The following is a 20532-nucleotide window of genomic DNA, read 5'->3' on the forward strand; positions in this document are numbered from 1 at the left end:
TTGAGATGGAGTCTCGCTCTGTCGCCCAGGCTGGAGTGCAGTGGTGCGATCTCGGCTCACTGCAAGCTCCGCCTCCTGGGTTCACACCATTCTCCTGCCTCAGCCTCCCGAGTAGCTGGGACTAGAGGCGCCCGCCACCGCGCCTGGCTAATTTTTTGTATTTTTAGTAGAGATGGGGTTTCACCGTGTTAGCCAGGATGGTCTCGATCTCCTGACCTCGTGATCTGCCTGTCTTGGCCTCCCAAAGTGCTGGGATTACAGGCGTGAGCCACCGCACCCAGCCTTTGCTGCCAACTTCTAACCACAATAGTGACTCTGTGCTTGCCTAGTTCTGTGTATAAATGGAATGTTGTGGAGATGACCCCTCCCTGTGCCAGCTGGTTCCTCTCGCTTTTCCCCTGGTCACAGCCACTCATGGAAGCAGAACCAGTAATAAACCTACCATTTAAGTATGGGCGCATTGGCTCACGCCTGTAATCCCAGCACTTTGAGAGGCCGAGGCGGGCAGATCACGAGGTCAGGAGATCAAGACCATCCTGGCTACGGTGAAACCCCTTCTCTATTAAAAAAAAAAAATGCAAAAAATTAGCCAGGTGTGGTGGTAGGCACCTATAGTCCCAGCTACTCGGGAGGCTAAGGCAGGAGAATGGCATGAACCCGGGAGGCAGAGCTTGCAGTGAGTGGAGACCATGCCACTGCTCTCCAGCCTGGGCAACAGAGTGAGACTCTGTCTCAAAAAAAAAAAAAAAAAAAGCCGGGCACAGTGGCTCACACCTGTAATCCCAATACTTTGGGAGGCCGAGGTGGGCAGATCACCCGAGGTCAGGAGTTCAAGATCAGCCTGTCCAACCTGGAGAAACTCTACTAAAAATACAAAATCTCTACTAAAAATACAAAATTAGCTGGGCGTGGTGGTGCATGCCTGTAATCCCAGCTACTTGGGAGGCTAGGGGAATCTCTTGAACCCAGGAGGCAGAGGTTGCAGTGAGCTGAGATAGCACCACGGCACCCCAGCCTGGGTGACAGAGCAAGACTGTCTCAAACAAACAAACAAAAAAGACAATAATAGAAAGGCTCATTAATGGTGAAAAACAAACCCCCTCCTAGGAGAAGGTTATTCACAATTTTCTACACATGCGACCTACGTAGAAGCATGCCCGGTGACTGTGCCTGCACTCCTTCACTCTACCTCTGCACACGATGACTCAGCTAACCAACACAATAAATGCCCTGCGTTCACTTTTGTTCAGGGAGGCACTGCTTTGGGAACTATCCCCAGTATCCTCCTTACTTGTTAGAATTAATAAAATCCCCTTTTAAATTCCTCCTTGGGTCATTGGACCGTCGCCCACCAAGCGATCAAACCCACCCATTGTGTGGGTTAACTGTAACAATAGTTAGCCATAGAGAGTTGTGATAAGAAGCCAAATAATAAAGCTCCTTTAAAATAAAGAATATTTATTTTAGAATACAGCTTGGCACATAGTAAACATGCACATGGTTTAAATGACTTTATGTTGAGAAGTTACAGCTTTGGCATAAATATGTATGGTATAGAAGGACAAAAAGAGAATGACAGAAAATAACCAAATAGAGTGAATGCTGGGGAAATCGAATAATTTCTCTAATGACACGGATAAGGGCTCCTCCAGATGAGCTTATCATGGTTCACGCTGGCTTCACTGGGTTCCATAGAGACAGCCTACAGGCCAGAGGTTCTCTAGGACCGAGCCCTAGATGGGACACCTGCCCACAGGCAGGGAGTGAAACCCACTCCTCAATGGCCCTCCCACATATACCAGAGAAGACACTTAAAATATTGTCTCCAGCTCATCACACAACACCATCACACAAGCCAACCATTTCTTATTGAGAATATGGTTATATAGCTGGATGTGGTGGCTCATGCCTGTAATCCCAGCACTTTGGGAGTCCAAGGAGGGTGGATCATGAGGTCAGGAGTTTGAGACCAGCCTGGCCAACATGGTAAAACCCCATCTCTACTAAAAATACAAAAATTAGCCGAGTGTGGTGGCACATGCTTGTAATACCAGCCACCCAGTGAGTGGAGGCAGAAGAATCACTTGAACCCGGGAGGCGGAGGTTGCAGTGAGCCAAGATCGTGCCACTGCACTCCAGCCTGGGCAATAAAGCAAGACCCTGTCTCAAAAAAAAAAAAAAAAAAAAAAAAAAAAAAAGGTGATAATTACATAACTTTCAAGAGCAGCCCACATTTTTCTTAGAAGAACACAAGAGCATGGAGCACAAAGAGTAAACTAGGAAGAGCCACCACTCTGCTGACGCTGGTTGGAGCTGATCACCCCAGGCATCCCTGCTTCTCAGACTCCTCCAGCGTACACGCAGGAGAAAACCAATCCCTTCTGCCAGCGTCTGACGCGTCTGTCAGAGCACACATCCTTCCCGACACGGGCTAGAGAGGACTGCAGGGTCTGTCCTCAAGGCTGCTCCCATCCCTGGGGGCTGCTGACTCCAGGCAGCCAAATGTCTCCTGGGAGGCGTAGGTCATGTACACGAAGCCATCCTCATCCTTGTAGTCTCTGTAGATCTCTGCCATGGTTACGCTCGTGCTGACCAGGCTCTTGTTGTTCACCAGCAAGTAAAAGGCTTCCGTGGCTCTCAGGACCATGCGGCTCCTGGGATGGGCAGGAGGGTGGTGAGGGGGTGACCTGCGAGACAGCCCAGGGATCTGCAGCCTCATGACACTCAAGAAGACTGAATTGCTCCCTCCTCCTTCCCTGAGATTTAGGAACTATAAGCTTCCCATTTGGGTCAAAAGGGTGAGGCCATTCCATGGATGAAATATGAGAACACAAACAGGACGAGGAAACATGACAACACAAAAATGCTAAGCAAATAACTTGTTTGTTATGAAATTCAATCTATTGGGCTGGGTGCAGTGGCTCACGCCTATAATCCCAGCACTTTGGGAGGTCGAGGCGGGCAGATCACGAGGTCAAGAGATAGAGGCCATCCTGGCCAACATGGTAAAATCCAGTCTGTACTAAAAATACAAAAATTAGCTGGGCACGGTGGCATGCACCTGTAGTCTCAGCCACTAGGGAGGCTGAGGCAGGAGAACCGGGAGGTGGAGATTGCAGTGAGCCGAGATTGCACCACTGCGCTCCAGCCTGGTGACAGAGCAAGACTGCATCTCAAAAAAAAAAAAAAAAAAAAAAAAAAAAAAAAGAAAGAAAGAAAAGAAATTAAAGCTATTTCCCTAGAGGTACAAAGGTGATGCACAGTCTCTCTGAAATTTCACTTTTTTTTTTTTTTAATTCCCCTGCCTCAGCCTCCCAAGTAGCTGAGATTACAGGCATGCAACACCACAGCTGGGTAATTTTTGTATTTTTAGTAGAGATGGGGTTTTGCCATGTTGGCCAGGCTGGTCTTGAACTCCTGACCTCAGGTAATCCACCTGCCTTGGCCTCCCAAATTGCTGGTATTACAGTGTGAGTCACCGTGCTCAGCCCTAATCCTAACTTTCATTCTCCCTTGGCCACCTTCCATTCACACTGAACTGACCTTAACATGTAAGCTTGCCTAGAGAGAGGAAATCAGAATGCTCTTAAACAATTCAGTAAAACAAAATAAAAAGAGGCCTGGGCAACATGGTGAGATCCCCATTTCTACAAAACATTTTTAAAATTAGCTGGGCACAGTGGTGCTTGCCTGTAGTCCCAGCTACTCAGGAGGCTGAGATGGGAGGATCACCTGAGCCCAGGAGGTCAAGGCTGCAGTAAACTAGGATCACGCCACTGCACTCCAGCCTGGGCGAAAGAGCTAAATAAAGCAAAATAAAAAGACACTCATTCATCGTGTGTTCTCAAAGAAACAGGCTGCAACAGCGACGCAGTTTCCCAGCCCTTTTCAACCCTGTTGAAAACTTACTCATCGGGTCTATTTACTTTGCTCCCAAATCATTTTTTACTGAATCCATGTGTCAAGTGACATCCTTTAAGCTTCAAGAATAGCTGCCTGTTCTTTGCTGTACCTCTGGCTTAACCAAGGGAGGAGTGTGTTTGGGAGATGCTTTTCTCTCTGTGTTCTGAACAGGGAACGTTTCTTTCGGGGAAAAGTCCCCACCCCCAGGAACACGTACACTTGGAAAAGGTACTGTTCTCTGCAAGGGACGCGCAGACTCCGTTTCAGACAGGATCTGAAACAAAGGATCTGCTGGACTAGCTTGAGAGCCAAGACTACTTTAGGAAATTCTTAGAAATGTTGGCAGCTCTTTTTTGTTGTTGTTGTTGTCTGAGAGATTCTCCTTACCTATTTAAAATGGAGTAATTCTTTTTTTTTTTGGGACAGAGTTTCACTCTTGTCGCCCTGGCCAGACTGCAGTGGCACGATCTCGGCTCACTGGGACCTCCGCCTCCCAGGTTCAAGCGATTCTCCTGCCTCAGCCTCCCAAGTAGCTGGGATTACAGGCACCTGCCACCACCACGCCCGGCTAATTTTCGTATATTTAGTAGAGACGGGGTTTCACCACGTTGCCCAGGCTGGTCTTGAACTCCTAACCTCAGGCAATCCACCTGCCTCAGCCTTCCTAAGTGCTGGGATTACAGGTGTGAGCCACTGCGCCCGGGTTTAAAATAGAGTCATTCTAAGAGCATCTTTTCAGGGTACTAGTGAATCTAAAAGATGACTTCAGAAAAATCCCTTTCCTCTGCCACCCCGACATACCCCTATCCCCAGAATAAAACCGTCAAAGGACGAAAGCGAACAGCCCGGCACACCCCGCGCACCTTCCTCCCCGGCGTGCTCTGCGCCACCTACCGGATGATGCTGAGGAACTGGGTCATGGTCAGCTCCTGCGGGACCAGGAACTTGGTTTTGTCCAGCAAGGGCAGGAACGTCTCCCTGGGGTAGCGCTCCACTACCACCTGTCAAGAGTGTCCATCCTTAAGAATGTGACTCAGCGTGAGTCTTAGGAACTTGGAACGGAGAGAGGGAAGCTGTTGGCTGCTCTTGGTTTCTTCAAAGAACAGGCTCGGAACCCCACCCCCACGCCCCCCAGCGGAAGTCCAATGGTGTCTTACCGGGATCTTGTTGGGGAACTTTGCCCGGATTCCAGCAACTTCCTCTTGTCTGATTGCTGTGAATGTTTCAAGCACAAGGGAAGAAGCAAAGATCAAGAGAAGGCCAGATCCTCTCCTCTCTTTCCAGTAACCCAGAAAACTACCCCAAGAAATTTACCCAAGCTCTTCCTCTGCTTGAAAGGTCTGACGCCTGGGATTCTCTGTGGAGGCGGCATTTCACTCAACAGCTGTGTCTGTTTTAAAAAAGAAAAAAAATGTCCGGCAACCAGGAACCTAACTCATTCCTCCAGCTGCTTCCAAACTGCCTGCAGGAGCTTGAAGGAGGCCCTTATGTAGGGCTGAGTGACATCAGGCCTCTCCTCTCCTCCCCTCTCCCCACTCCCCCTCCCTGGGCAGCAGGAGGTCAGTTCTGATGGAAATGGAATCGCCACCTGCTTGCTGGTCAGAGAAAGCCACTTTGTTCATGACCAGTTCAAGATGTTTCTTTGCAAAAGAAATTAGGGTTTGTAATAAAATCATTGGCTGGGCAGCGGACTGTGGAGAGGTAAAACTGCCTTGTGCTGGGACGTTTTTGTACTTCAGTAGCAAGGGGAGCCCAAGCTGGATCCACCTCAGCCTGAAGTGTGCTGTGTAATTCTCACAATGGTCCATGCCCTTTTTCACAGAAGGAAACCTATACTAAGAAAGGTGAAGTGATTTGCCCGAGGGCACACAGCTAGTAAGAGAGGGAGTATGGATTAAAACCTAGAGTTGTATGCCGGGTGCAGTGGGCCACACCTGTAATCCCAGCACCTGGGAGGCCGAGGCGGGTGGATCACCTGGCCAACATGCTGAAATCCCATCTCTACTAAAAATACAAAAATTAGCCGGGTGTGGAGGCGGGCACCTGTAATCCCAGCTACTCAGGAGGCTGAGGCAGGAGAATGGCTTGAACCCAGGAGGCAGAGGTTGCAGTGAGCCAAGATCACACCATTGCACTCCAGCCTGGGCAACAAGAGCGAAACTTCATCTCAAACAAACAAACAAACCCAGAGTTGTTACAAGGAAGTCCAAGTACTTCCAGTGTGCTCTGGTATACTCCAAGTCCAATATACTCCAGTATATTCTGTCACTTAGTTTTCTCTAGGATAAAAGAAGAAAGGAAGGACAATTGTCCCCAAGATCTTGCTTTTGGAGTTAAGAAACTGGGCCTCTGGTCATACATAGGGGAAACCAAACTCTATTTCTCCTATATTCTCACAACACAGATCACTTTTGACACTAGATGTGTGTGTGTGTGTGTGGGTTGGGGAGATTCCCCATACACCGAGCAATGAGTCCTGCAGTGGACACCAGCTCCGTCTCCTCCAATCCAGCTCTGACACTGCCTACCTGGAGACAGTGTCAGATCCCACGGGCTGCGGGCTCTGTCCCACAAGACTGTCCCCCATTTGCAATGCCAGTTGCAAGCCCCAAGTTGTGTTTGTTGTTTGTTCATTTTTTTGAAACAGAGTCTTGCTCTGTTGCCCAGGCTGGAGTGTAGTGGCACGATCTCAGCTCACTGCAATCTCTGCCTCCTGAGTTCAAGCGATTTCTCCTAAGTAGCTGGGATTACAGGCACGTGACACCACGCCTGGCTAATTTTTGTATTTTTAGTAGAGAGGGGGTTTCACCATGTTGGCTAGGCTGGTCTCAAACTCCTGACCTGATGATCCTCCTGCCTTGGCCTCCCAAAGAGCTGGGATTACAGGCATGAGCCGCCGTGCCCGGACCCTAGCTTGTTTTCCCTGTGCTTCTGATCTATGGGATATACGTCAGGCTTCCAATAGCCCCCGCCTTGGGTTTCATTAATTGGCTAGAATGACTCACAGAACTCAGGGAAACACATTTACCGGCTTCTTACAGAGGATATCATGAAGGATACAGATGAAGAGATGCATAGGGCGAGGTGTGGGGGAAGGGCATGCCACCCTCCAGGAACCTCCACATGTTCAGCTACCAGAACCTAGGCCTTTTGGGTTTTTATGAAGGCTTCATTATGTAGGCAAGATTGATTAAACCGTTGGCCACTGGTAATCAATTTGACTTGCAACCCCTCTACCCTCCCCAGAGGCTGGAGGTGGGGCTAAAAATTCCAACCCTCTAATCTCACTTTTGTCTTTCTGGCGCCCAGCCCCCATCCAGAAGCCACCCAGGGGCTGCCAGCCATCAGTCCACTGATGAGCTAAAAAAGACACTTACTGCTGGGAGCAGTGGCTCACGCCTGTAATCCCAGCACTTCGGGAGGCCAAGGTGGGTGGATCACTTGAGGTCAGGAGTTTGAGACCAGCTTGGCCAACATGGCGACCCTGTCTCTACTAAAATACAAAAAAATTAGCTGGGCATGGTGGTGGTTGCCTGTAATCCCAACTACTCAGGAGACCGAGGTAGGAGAATCACTTGAACCCGGGAGGCAGAGCTTGCAGTGAGCCGAGATTGTGCCACTGCATTTCAGCCTGGGCAACGGAGCGAGACTCTGCCTCAGAAAAAAAAAAAAAAAATAATAAAAATAAAAAAAAAGAGACACCTATCACTTTGAAAATTCCAAGGATTCCACCGGGCACAGTGGCTCACACCTGTAATCCCAGCACTTTAGGAGGCCGAGGTGGGCAGATCACCTGACGTCAGGAGTTCGAGACCCACTTGGCCATCATAGTGAAACCCCTCTCTTCACTAAAAATACAAAAATTTGCCAGGCATGGTGGTGGGTGCCTGTACTCCCAGCTACTTAGGATCCTGAGGTAGGAGAATGACTTGAAGCCAGGAGGCGGAGGTTGAAATAAGCCAAGATTGCACCACTGCACTCCAACCTGGGCAACAAAGTGAGGCTTCGTCTTAGAAACAAAAAACAGAAACAAACAAAAAAAGAAAATTCCAAGAGTTTTTAGAAGTTGTATGCCAGGAAATTGAATGAAAACTAAACATGTATTTCTCAATATCACAGGGCCTGAGATATTAATCCCTTGCCTGGGATCAAAGGGACTATGAAGGGCAAGACACAGCTCTTCCAGTTCCCGGGGCCAGGGGTTGCTTTGCGGTACTTACGCCCATCCAGGTAGCCTTTCAGACTCTGCACAGCCAAAAGGCTTGCGTTTCCTTTGTCAGCAGTGTATGCCAGGATTTTCTGTAGGCTTTCAGCAGTGAAGAGTCTTAAAGTGAACAAAATGTGACAAAGGAGAAGGAGATAGTACATTTGCTGGGTGAACTGAAGGGCCTGACTCTTGGGGCTTTAGGTCAATGATAAGAAATAGATGTCAAGAGATTAAATGATGGCATCATTCAAGAAATAAGTGGCCTCATCCTCTTTCTCTGTCTTAAAAAAGAAGGCATCCCATCAGGTGTGAATAGTAAGAGCAGGTGTGCAGTGCTCTGCGCCAAAGTACCTCTCAAATCTGCAACCGCACGTAAACTTTCCCAGCTGCCTTGCAGGTGGGACGGGCAGGCGAGATGCTCACACTGCTCAGGTCTAGATCATTCAGCCAGAATGCAAACTGAGCCGGGATCCAACCCAGACTGGCCAATCTCCAGGGGCAGCCCAGACTCTAAGACCAGGCAAGGTTGGTTCCAAGCCAGGCCCTCTCACCTATGCACCTTAATTTCTGATCTTGGATACATGGCTTCACTTTACTAAATATGGCTTTTAATGGTTATGGTCATCTGTAACTCAGAATAGTTATGTGAGGCTTAAATGAACTGGTTTCTGTAAAGCAGCTAGCATAGTGCCTGCCACTGTTCCTCAGTATATGCATCTTCCCCTCACTTCCCCAAGCCATGGTTCCCCCAAATCTTTATAATCCCAAGAAACTTTATGTGCATTCAGGTCTGAATGCTGAAGGCAGAGGTAGGAGGAAATAGCGCTCAGCTGGGGCCAAGAGAAAATAAATCCCAGCTGTGGTGTTTGGCAATGATTATAAGGGCTTTGAGATGCTTCCTAACCTTGCGTTTGGCTTTCTGGGCTGAGGCATGAGGATTGCTATCTAGTCCAAGCAGCTTGCCTCTCAGATGGAAGGGAGATGAAGGAGGTAATAGAATGAAGCACTGGGAAAAAACAAAATGCGGCAACACTTCCAAATCCATCATCTTCCAGGCAGAGGAATGGGCTGGATCTTTTTTCACTTTTATTTTTTTTCTTTTTTTGGCAGGGGAGGGGTGGTGGAGACGGAGTTTGGCTCTTGTTGCCTAGGCTGGGGTGCAATGGCACGATCTCAGCTCACCGCAACCTCTGCCTTCCAGGTTCAAGTGATTCACCTGCCTCAGCCTCCCGAGTAGCTGGGATTACAGGCATGCGCCACCACGCCCAGCTAATTTTGTATTTTTAGTAGAGATGGGGTTTCTCCATGTTGGTCAGGCTGGTCTCAAACTCCCGACCTCAGGTGATCCACCCGCCTTGGCCTCCCAAAGTGCTGGGATTACAGGTGTAAGTCATGGTGCCTGGCCCGTTTTTGTCTTTTGTTTTTTTGGAGGGGGGGAGTTGAAAGCCATATTTTGAGGGGAGCAGTGTCTGGTGTGTCGTCTGATGGCATCGTGCTCCTAGCTAGTGCTCCTCTGGCAGTGGAGTGAGACCTAGGTGGCTGGGAGGTGACCAAAGCCACATACTACGGATGCTACGTGGATCATGGGGAAGGAAATAGGAACGGTCCTGTGGAGAACAGCTGAAGCAAGAGTGCCCTCGCTTGATTAGGAGGTCTGTCTATCAAGATTTTAATTTCATTTTTGTTTTGTTTTGATTTTTTGAGACAGGGTCTTACTCTGTTGCCCAGACTGGAGTAGAGTGGGATGATCACAGGTCAGTGCAGCATCAACCTTCTGGCTCAGGTGATCCTCTTGGCTCAGCCTCCAAAGTAGCTGAGACCGTAGGCTCACACCACCATGCCTGGCTAATTTTTAAAAATTATTTGTAGAGATGAGGTCTCCCTATGTTGCAGAGGTAGAAGGTAATAGCGCTCAGTTGGGGCCAGGAGAAAATAAATCCCAGCTGTGGTGTTTGGTCAATGATTATAAGGGCTTTGAGATGCTTCCTAACCTTGCGTTTGGCTTTCTGGGCTGAGGCATGGGGATTGCTATCTAGTCCAAGCAGGCTTGCCTCTCCAATGGAAGGGAGATGAAGGAGGTAATAGAATGAAGCACTGGGAAAAAGCAAAATGTTTTTTCCCTATGCTGCCTACGCTGGCCTCATACTCCTGGACTCAAACAGTCCTTCTGCCTCAGCCTCCCAAAGTTCTGGGATTACAGGCATGAGCCACCATGTCCAGTCTACTAATATTTTAGTAAACACAAACCTGGCCAGGTGCAGTGGCTCATGCCTGTAATCCCAGCACTTTGAGAGGCTGAACTGAGAAGATTGCTTCAAGACAGGAGTTTGAGACTATGGTCTGGGCAACAAGAGCGAAATGTTGTCCAAAAAAAAAAAAAAGATTGGGAGCGGTGGCTTACGCCTGTAATCCCAGCACACTTTGGGAGGCTGAGGCAGGTGGATCACAAGGTCAGGAGTTTGAGACCAGCCTGGCCAGCATGGTGAAACCCCTTCTCTACTGAAAATACAAAAAATTAGCTGGGCATGATGGCACCTGCCTGTAGTCCCAGCTACTTGGGAGGCTGAGGCAAGATAATTGCTTGAACGCGGCAGGTGGAGGTTGCAGTGAGCCGAGATCATGCCATTGCACTCCAACCTGAGTGACAGAGCGAGACTCTATCTCAATTAAAAAAAAAAAAAAAATTCACAAAACTTGTCTGTATTCTTATCTGTAGTAAGCAATCTTGTGAATATGCAACAGACTTGATATGAAAATGGAGCTTTAAGATGAGGTTCTGAAAGGATTACCAGTCCTTGCCACCATCGCCGCAGCCAGCCCTTACTATGTATAGATTTGAGAGCCACGAGTGGCCTGTCCGACTCTTGATGTTGGCTTTGCCCTGGTTCCCCCATAATTCTCTCTTTGCTCTCTTTGCTTTTCTGGGATGATTTTTAATCATTCCTGAGGAGTTTCCTAAGGTGACTCAGCTTTTGCAATGTGATTAAAAATAAGATTGCCTCTTGGCAAGTGTGGATGTCTGGGGCTCAGGGAGTGACTGGGATAGATCGAGTTTGCTCCCTGTGGCTGCTGTCATTCATCCTTCCTGGCTACAAGCTCTGATATAGGCAGAAACAAGTTTGGGAGCTCTAACAACATGGAAGTGAAATGTGTACACCTAAAATAAGAGGTTGGCTGGGCGTGGTGGCTCATGCCTATAGTCCCAGCACTTTGGGAAGCCAAGGCAGAAGGATTGCTTGAGCCCAGGAGTTCAAGACTAGCCTGGGCAACATAGCAAGACCCTGTCTCTACAAAAAAAATTTAAAATGAGCCAGGCGTGGGGGCATGTGCCTGTGGTCCCAGCTACCTGGGAGGCTGAGGAGGGAGGATTGCTTGAGCCTGGAAGGTTAAGGTTGAAATGAGCCATGAACACACTGCTGCACTCCAGCCTGGGCGACAGAGCAAGATCCTGTCTCAAAACTAAAATAATAAAAATAAAATAGACTGCTGCAGGTTAGAGAGATGTGTCTATTTTATAGAGGAGAGAGATTATCAAACCAGCTTCCGAATGTTGCCTGACTCCTTTGTTAAACCTTCCCTGGGCTTTGTGGCTTCTCAAAGTAGGGGAGATCCGAGATTCGGGACAGTGGGGGGATCCTACTGCTGCAGAGAGTTCCGAAACCTCCCAGTCTTGATAACACTCGCAGGATAGGAAGGCACTGCTCACAAGCTCCAGGTAGACAGCGAAAATCAAACTTTATTTCATTCCATTTTATTTTTACTTTTATTGTCACATGCCCTTTAAGATGCTACTTACTGGCTGGGCGCAGTGGCTCACGCCTGTAATCCCAATACTTTGGGAGGCCAAGGCAGGTAGATTGCTTGAGGTCAGGAGTTCAAGACCAGTCTGACCAACATGGTGAAACCCCGCCCTTATTAAAAAACATATATACAAAAATTAGCCAGGTGTGGTGGCGCACGCCTGTAATCCCAGCTACTCGGGAGGCTGAGGCAGGAGAATCGCTTGAAGTCAGGCAGTGGAGGTTGAAGTGAGCCGAGATCGCACTATTGCACTCCAGCCTGGGTGACAGAGCAAGACTCTATCTCAAAAAACAAACAAACAAACAAACAAACAAAGATGCTACTTACCCGTAATACTTATGTATCTGATCAACATGGGATAAAAACATTTTATTTAAGAGTCAGGCCATCCAATGAAATAAATGATTCTGGTTCCCAGTCCCAAATGAGCCACAGAATCATGAAGTCACATGAGCTCAAAATCTGCTTAGTTAACTTGTGAAATGGTTTTAGAACTGGCAATTTTGCTATCCTACCCCAAGGCAGGATTTTAAAAAGTCCGTAATAGCTATTACATGGCTGAGGGCAGCCCTTCATCTGTGCATCCCCAGTAGCTAGCACAGAGCCTGGCACACAGTACACGCTTATAGAAGTTGAATAGGGCCGGGCGCGGTGGCTCAAGCCTGTAATCCCAGCACTTTGGGAGGCCGAGACGGGTGGATCACGAGGTGATGACCATCCTGGCTAACATGGTGAAACCCAGTACAAAAAACTAGCCCGGGCGTGGTGGCGGGCGCTGTAGCACTACTTGGGAGGCTGAGCGGGAGAATGGCTGAACCCGGGAGGCGGAGCTTGCAGTGAGCCGAGATCGCGCCACTGCACTCCAGCCTGGGAGACACAGCGAGTTCAAAAAAAAAAAAAAAAAAAAAAAAAAAGAATTGATCTATCTGCATGCAAATTGCTAACAGGGAAAAGTGCCCAGCTACAGAGTGATGTTGCTTGTGAAGTCCAGCAAGCAGGAAAGGCAAACTCATATCCAGAATACATGTTGATTACATGCAAAATGAATTGCAACCCCTCATACTGGGTAGAATGAGGCCCAAGTTGTCTACATGTAACTGAGTTGTTTCCTCGAGGACTGTGCTATGTCACGGCCTCAGCACTGGTCTCTGTTGTTGAGTGATTGGACATTTGGCAACAGTGTAGCTACATCAGGCCCGGGGAGTTGGGGTCCATACCGCTAAGCTCATGCATAACCTCTATCCCTGCCACCATGGATACTCCCTCTTTCATTTCTTGTTCCAGTCTTGGGAGAAGTAGGGGATGGTGGCCAAAGTCAACTGATCAACTAGACAAACTGTAGTGCCTCCTCCATGTGGGCATGAACGTGTGACACATAGATCTTTACATTTCATGTCTATGCCCACAGATCCATACTTATGCCCCTTCCCCAGACCTTTGTTTTTGAAATCTCTGATCTTCAAGTTTTTCTTCTTTAAGCCTCTGACCAACAATCAAGTCATCTGCCAGAGCCCATGAATCTGTATTTACCCAAGTAAAGCGCTGGGTGTACTGCCCAAAGTTCTGCCCATCGGGAGGGTTTCCCCTCAACGCTGTCTCTCAGGGCCACCCTTGGTGCAGGTGCAGCCCATTTTTGGCTTGCACCACTGACTAAGCTATTCATCTGTAAAATTAAGTTTAGCCTTTTTCTTTCTCTGTCAGTTGATCACAAGTGACCCTCCCCTACAATGGCCAGTAGTGAACAAAGGAAGGGATATGGGTGCAACAGTGGTAGATTTCCTGGGGCTCTGGGCCACCTGATCATGCAGTTTACTTATGCCCTTTGCTTTGCACATGTCTGATCCTACAAACACCACTTCCATTTTATGATGTGTTGCTGCCACTAATGACTTCATGAGGCAGACAAAATATAGTTCATTATGGCGCCACGTTGTCTCTAAGTGGCTCATGGTCAACTAATTTTTGAAAGATAAATCATTCTCTGCTGCAAATGGCATAACTATGTTTCTGAACCCTAGCGAGCTACATTGTGAATCATAGATTGAAATTTACCATAGACCCACCCAGCGTCTTTTCCCACCATACCTCCCTCTGTACCATAAGGTCTGCCTGGTCATAGGGTACAAGTGGCGGGGGTGCTTTCAATAGAACTCTTCCTTACTCGTGCCCAACTTAAAGCTGGCAACCTTTGTGTCCTCTAGAATATGAGTTGAGGCAGAATTCTCAAATGTGGCTATCTTTAGAACCCAAAGAAGCCGATCAGGCATTGCCTTTTCTTCTTCGTGGTGAAAGATGTGGCTGGGCGCGGTGGTTCACACCTGTAATCCTAGCACTTTGGGAAGCCGAGGAGGGTGGATCACCTGAGGTCAGGAGTTTGAGACCATCCTGGTCAACATGGTGAAACCCCGTCTCTACTAAATATACAAAAATTAGACAGGCGTGATGGTGTGTACCTGTAGTTTCAACTACTTGGGAGGCTGAGGCAAGGGAATCGCTTGAACCAGGGAGGCGGAGGTTGCAGTGAGCCGAGATTGTGACACTGCACTCCAGCCTGAGCAACAGAGCAAGATTCTCAAAAAAAAAAAAAAAAAAAAAAAAAGAAAAAGAAAAAGAAAGAAAGAAAAGAAAAGAGAAAGATGTGTAATGCAATAATTTTTTTCATGACTTTGGAGAGGATGTCCTGGCATGTACAGACCACTGAATCTCTGAAGCTTCACTGATTTTGCAGCCCCCTGAGTCACTGGAAAATGTATGTCCCACCTCTGGGGTGCATGTGTCTTATCAAGGCTTCCAAGGTCCTTTTCACTCCTTGCTCATCTGATTAGATCAAATGATCATTGAAAGAGTGAACTAATGCCATGTTATTTGGGTTGTCCAGACAATCTATTTTTCTTTGGACTAAAATATTACAAAGGATGGGAGAATTAACATGGTCTTGGAGCAAGTCCGTTAATTTATATAATTATCTGTCCTAAGTAAATGCAAACTGTTTTTAGTTCTTTTTGATAGTGATGAAAAAGAATCAATTTGCAAGATAAAGAACCAGATGCCACGCATCTGAGCCCATGTTAATATTTGCCAGCAGATGTTCTACATCTGGCAGAAGCAGCTGCAATTGGTGCTGCTGCTTGGCTGAGATTCCAAGAACTAGGCTCGCATAACAGCAGCATCTTCCAAATTCCTTGCCAGGATCTAGAATCCATATAATGGGAAAATGCTTTTTTTTTTTTTTTTCTTTTTCTGAGATGGAGTCTTGCTCTGCCACCCAGGCGGGAGTGCACTGGAGTGATCTTGGCTCACTGCAACCTCTGCCTCCCAGGTTCAAGCGATTCTTTTGTCTCAGCCTCCTGAGTAGCTGGGATTACAGGCACATGCCGCCATACCTGGCTAATTTTTTTATATTTTTAGTAGAGACGGGGTTTCACCATGTTGCCCAGGCTATCTCAAACTCCTGAGCTCAGGTGATCCACTCTCCTCGGCCTCCCAAAGTGATAGGATTACAGGCGTGAGCCACCACGCCCAGCCAGGAAAATGCTCTTATATCAATAATTTCTCCCTTCACCTTACTTTATGTTCCATGCCTTCCCACCCCACTTTTGCCTCCCTTCCAGGGCATTCAGAATCCAGGTCCACATGTTCTCTTCTGGATCCTGGGGGTACATAGTGGCTCTCCTGAAGACAGGCACCACCTCTCCTGCTGGCCATTATGCAAATGACCAAATAGAGGTCACAATTTATGCAGCGAGTTATGTCATAACCGAAACCTAGTTATTAGCATAATGGCCAGCAGAAGAGGTGAGGCTTATCTTCTGTTGTCTTGGAAGGCAAATGAGTCCACATAATCTTCAGGCAAGAGGGAAAATACCTTTCCCTGGCAAAAACAGGCCAGGTCTTTCAAGGGGTTCAAGATTTTCAAGTGCATTGACCCAGATTTATCCACCCCAAATGTATAGGTTCCAATACTTCTCAACCAGTGCCCTGACCTTGGCATAGCAGACATGCCTAGACTGACAGTTCAACCTTCTCTGGTGTTCTATTACTCCTGTAACTGTGCTTTGGCCCTAATCCTTTTTCTGTCCTGTAGATAATGGATATGAGTCTCAGCCAAGGAGGCCCTCAGGGTTTCATGTCCTACCTCTGGGGTGCGTATGTCTTACCAAGGCTTCCAAAAGATGTCTCACTCCTTGCTCACCTGATCAAATCAACATAATGTCATTGATTAGATCAATATGATGTCATCAATTAAAGAATTGATGATCAGGGCTGCATGTGGTGGCTCACGCCGGTAATCCCAGCACTTTGGGAAGCCAAAGCAGGTGGATCACATGAGGCCAGGAGTTTGAGACCAGCCTGACCAACATGGTGAAACCTCGTCTCTACTAAAAATACAAAAATTAGATGGGTGTGGTGGTGCATGTCTGTAATCTCACCTACTTGGGAGGCTGAGACAGGAGAATCACTTGAGCCCAGGAGGAGGAGGTTGCAGTGAGCCGATATCATGTCACTGCACTCCAGCCTGGGTGACTGAGTGAGACTGTCTCAAAAAAAAAAAAAAAAAAAAAAAGAATTGATGATTAATCATTTTCAGCCTTTCATTAACTTTCTGGAAAGCATCAATAGCCCCCGGTAATAGCTATGTGACTCTATAGTCCTTATAATTACTTTTTCTTCAATTCTCAAGCCACCAATGACTTCCTTCACCATTTACCACCCAGTTCACCAATACCCCCACAGCTGGGCGATCAGTGCTTCAGTTCCGGACAAGGGATCTGGGCACCCTAACTCTGCATCCACCACAGTCTTCACCATCATTGTCATTATCTTCATTTGTTAAATTTTATCATGTACGGTCATTGTGCTAGGGGTGGAAACTAATCTTTATGGAGCACATACACATGTCAAGCATTGAGATATTATTATTCTACCTTCTTATGTAATCTTTCTGGAAAAGAAAAAGACACGTGAAACTCAGAGAGTTGAGGTAATTTGCTCAAGATCACTCAGTGGGTGAGATTTGAGCCTACAACTTTATGCCACTGAAACCCGTTACGACATAATGCTTTCCATTCTAGAGTTTATTTTTATTATTTATTTTGTTTATTATTATTATTTCTTGAGATGGAGTCTTGCTCTCTCGCCCAGGGTGGAGTGCAGTGGCGCGATCTTGGCTCACTGCAACCTCTGCCTCCTGCGTTCAAGCGATTCTCCTGCCTCAGCCTCCCGAGTAGCTGGGATTATAGGAGCCCACCACCACGCCTGGCTAATTTTTGTATTTTTAGTAGAGACAGGGTTTCATCATGTTGGTCAGGCTGGTCCCGAACTACTGACCTCAGGCGATCCACCCGCCTTGGCCTCCCAAAGTGCTGGGATTACAGGCGTGAGCCACTGCACCTGGCCTCTGTTCTAGAATTTTCAAAGTTGGCTTAAAATAGAACCATCACCATCATAAGGAAAGTGCTTCCTGAAACATTCCCCCAGCAGCTCCAGTGTTAGGGCCCTACGTGCACAAAACCTCTATCCTTTATGCTGGAGGGACCCCCAACATCTTATTAAAACAGACTCTGCGCCTGAGATTCCCCCAAAGTACAAATAACCCAGCTCCCAACCCCTTTTCTCACAGGTACAACCATTGGAAAAAAAGGCCAAGAGGCCCAGACTGTGGCCGGGCAGGCTGTTTCCAGATCCTTGCCTGCCAGAGGGAATGAGCTGTGGCCTTTTTCCCAGCTCCCGCCATCCACTGCCAGAAAGCCCAGCTTCTCCTGCTCTGTGACTCAGCCTTGCAGGTGTTTGCATCTCACCCCCACGCCACCACCCGGGATGAAGAATGATGCGCTCACATCAGGAGGCATTAACGGCTTAGTAATTCCTTAGACACAGGAAAGTAGAAAAGGGGGGGGGAAATCTAACGTGATAGGCGAGGGAGTCTGGAAGCTGGCTGGGGAAGGACTGCAGGCCTTCCTAGAGGTAGCCAGCTGTCAAATTCCTTTTTTCAAGAGCTAGAGGCATTTCTTGTTTTCAGCATCTGTTGCGCTCAGGATCTGCCTGGACCTGAAGGAAACTGGGCATTAGTCCTGTTGTCTCCTAGGAAACCCACTTCTAGCACCTTTAGAGGTTGGAGGAGGTTGCAGCAGTGACCTCCCACAAGAGTCTGCTGCTCTGAAGCCCTGGGAATGTATCAGCTTTGACTCCAGCCTTAATGCAAGATGAGGCAGACACGTCTCAGCTCCCTGATGCTGGGAGTTTACTTCTTGCCAGTGAACTTCAGCTTTCTAACTGTAAAAATGAAGACATGTTATTGTCCAGCCTGGGCAGCATAGCAAGATCTCATCTCTTAAAAAATGGAGACAATTATTTTGGCTTCACAACAATATAAATTTTATTTGTTTATTTATTTATTTTTTGAGACAGAGTCTTGCTCCGTCATCCAGGCTGGATTGCAATGGCATGATCTCGGCTCACTGCAACTTCGACTGCCTGGGTTCAAGCGATTCTCCTGCTGCAGCCTCCCAAGTAGCTGGGATTACAGGTGTGTGCCTGTGCCACCACGTCCAGCTAATTTTTGTATTTTTAGTAGAGATGGGGCTTTGCCATGTTGGTCAGACTGGTCTCAAACTCCTGACCTCAGGTGATCCGCCTGCCTCAGCCTCCTAAGGATTACAGATGTGAGCCACCATGCCCGGCAACAATATTCATTCATTCTTAATTCCCCAAATATTTATTGTATCTAACATGTGATAAGTGTACTAGTATGTTATAGGGATACAACAGAAAAGTAAAAACTAGACCAGGCCTGGTGGCTCATGCCTGTAATACCAGCACTTTGGGAGGCCAAGGCGGGTGGATCACCTGAGTTCAGGAGTTTGAGGCCAGCCTGGCCAACATGGTGAAACCCCCATCTCTACTAAAAAAATACAAAAATTAGCCGGGTATGGTGGCAGGCACCTGTAATTCCGACTACTCGGGAGGCAGAGGCAGGACAATTGCTTGAACCCGGGAGGCAGAGGTTGCAGTGAGCCACGATCACACCATTGCACTCCAGCCTGGGTGGCAAGAGCAAAACTCTAAAAAAAAAAAGAAAAAAATACCCACAGCATCTCTTATGTCAAGCTACAGCTTAGTGGGGTAGCAGAGAACTCAACTGTGCCACATGTGATGAAGGTCCATGGTGCTGGGAGAGAGTTTCTTTTTTTTTTTTTTTTTTTTTTTTTTTTGAGACGGAGTCTGGCTCTGTCGCCCGGGCTGGAGTGCAGTGGCTGGATCTCAGCTCACTGCAAGCTCCGCCTCCCGGGTTTACGCCATTCTCCTGCCTCAGCCTCCCGAGTAGCTGGGACCACAGGCGCCCGCCACCTCGCCCGGCTAGTTTTTTGTATTTTTTAGTAGAGACGGGGTTTCACCGTGTTAGCCAGGATGGTCTCGATCTCCTGACCTCGTGATCCGCCCGTCTCAGCCTCCCAAAGTGCTGGGATTACAGGCTTGAGCCACCGCGCCTGGCTAGGGAGAGAGTTTCTTAGGGGATCTGACTCAGTTGATGTAGAGGAAGGTCAAGGAAGTTTTCCTAAAGTGATATTTGAGCTCATGTGGTGTTAACCAGGCAAAGCAAGGCAATGGCATGAGGTGGGAAGAGGGGGCAGGGCAGTGTTTGAGGCAATGGTAATAGCTTTGGAAAGAGGGAATATGGTTTGTTTAAGAAAGTGCTAGAAGCCAGCGTGCTGGCATGTGCCTGTAGTCTCAACCACTGAGGAGGCCAAGGTAGGATGATTGCCTGAACCCAGGAGTTTAAAGCCAGCCTGGGCAACATAGGCCCCATCTGTTAGAGAAAAAAAAAAGAGAGAGAAGGGAAGAAAGTACTGGAGGCCACTGTGTCTGGGACCTCCAGGAGGAAAACCATGCGGAATGGGGCTGAGGTCTCAGGGGCCCTGCAGTGTGATTTTTATTATAAAGTCCATGCAAACCACTGAAACCACCTAAGCAGAGAATAATGGATTCAATTTTCAGTTTAAAAAAATTGTTCGGGGAGGACTGTGGAGAATAGACTGGAGGTGGGGCTATTGTTGTTTAGCGGAGAAAAGTTGGAAGTTTGGCTTAAGATCAATGGCACAGAATGAAATGTCTCTAAGTGTATGGCTTAAGCAACTGGAGTTCATGTTGAAGAGAGCTGAAGACATGGGTGTTGCTGAGCTGCCTGGGGAGAAAATATCTAGTAAGAAAAGAGGGGAGATAGGTCGGAGCCTATAGCAATTCTAATCATCAAAGACGGTAGAGAAGAGGCTGAGCCTGCCAATGAGACAGAAGTGAATTCTGTCAGAATTCTTCTGTCAGAAGAAGAGACAGGGGGTGAAACCAGAGGCTGTGTCTGATGGAATCAAGGTGTATGCCTCAAAGGAGGGACTGTCCCTCAAATCTTGCTGAGGGAAAATGCTATTTTTTTCTTTCTTTTTTTTTTCCCAGACAGGGTCTTGCTCTGTTGCTCAGGCTGGACTGCAGTGGCATGATCACAGCTCACTGCAACCTCAACTTCCCAGGCTCCAGTGATCCTCCCAACTCAGCCTCCCACGTAACTGGGACCACAGTTGCACACCATCATGGCTGGCCAACTTTTGTGTTTTTGGTAGAGACAGGGT

At 47.7% G+C, this 20532-nt stretch overlaps 1 protein-coding gene across 1 annotated transcript; it reads right to left on the bottom strand.

Moving 5' to 3' along the window:
• Positions 1–1482: 1482 nt before the first annotated feature.
• Positions 1483–5333, bottom strand: MAP1LC3C (microtubule associated protein 1 light chain 3 gamma). The gene is made up of 4 exons (XM_050771210.1): positions 5218–5333; positions 5061–5116; positions 4798–4904; positions 1483–2654 (listed from the first exon to the last, which is right to left on the bottom strand). Exons 1-4 carry the CDS (start codon positions 5273–5275, stop codon positions 2432–2434), a joined length of 444 nt encoding a protein of 147 aa, XP_050627167.1. The 5' UTR covers positions 5276–5333; the 3' UTR covers positions 1483–2431.
• Between the last annotated feature and the right edge of the window lie 15199 nt (positions 5334–20532).

The sequence above is a fragment of the Macaca thibetana genome, chromosome 1 (genome assembly GCF_024542745.1).
Source record: "Macaca thibetana thibetana isolate TM-01 chromosome 1, ASM2454274v1, whole genome shotgun sequence".
In the NCBI taxonomy this organism is placed as follows: Eukaryota; Metazoa; Chordata; class Mammalia; order Primates; family Cercopithecidae; genus Macaca; species Macaca thibetana.

Coding starts and splice junctions, on each gene's coding strand:
- MAP1LC3C (XM_050771210.1), bottom strand. CDS start 5,275: ATGCCGCCTCCACAGAGAATCCCAGGCGTCAGACCTTTCAAGCAGAGG. Junction 4,905..5,060: donor AGTTCCCCAACAAGATCCCG/GTAAGACACCAT, acceptor CACTCTTGACAG/GTGGTAGTGGAGCGCTACCC. Junction 2,655..4,797: donor CAGTTCCTCAGCATCATCCG/GTAGGTGGCGCA, acceptor TGCCCATCCCAG/GAGCCGCATGGTCCTGAGAG.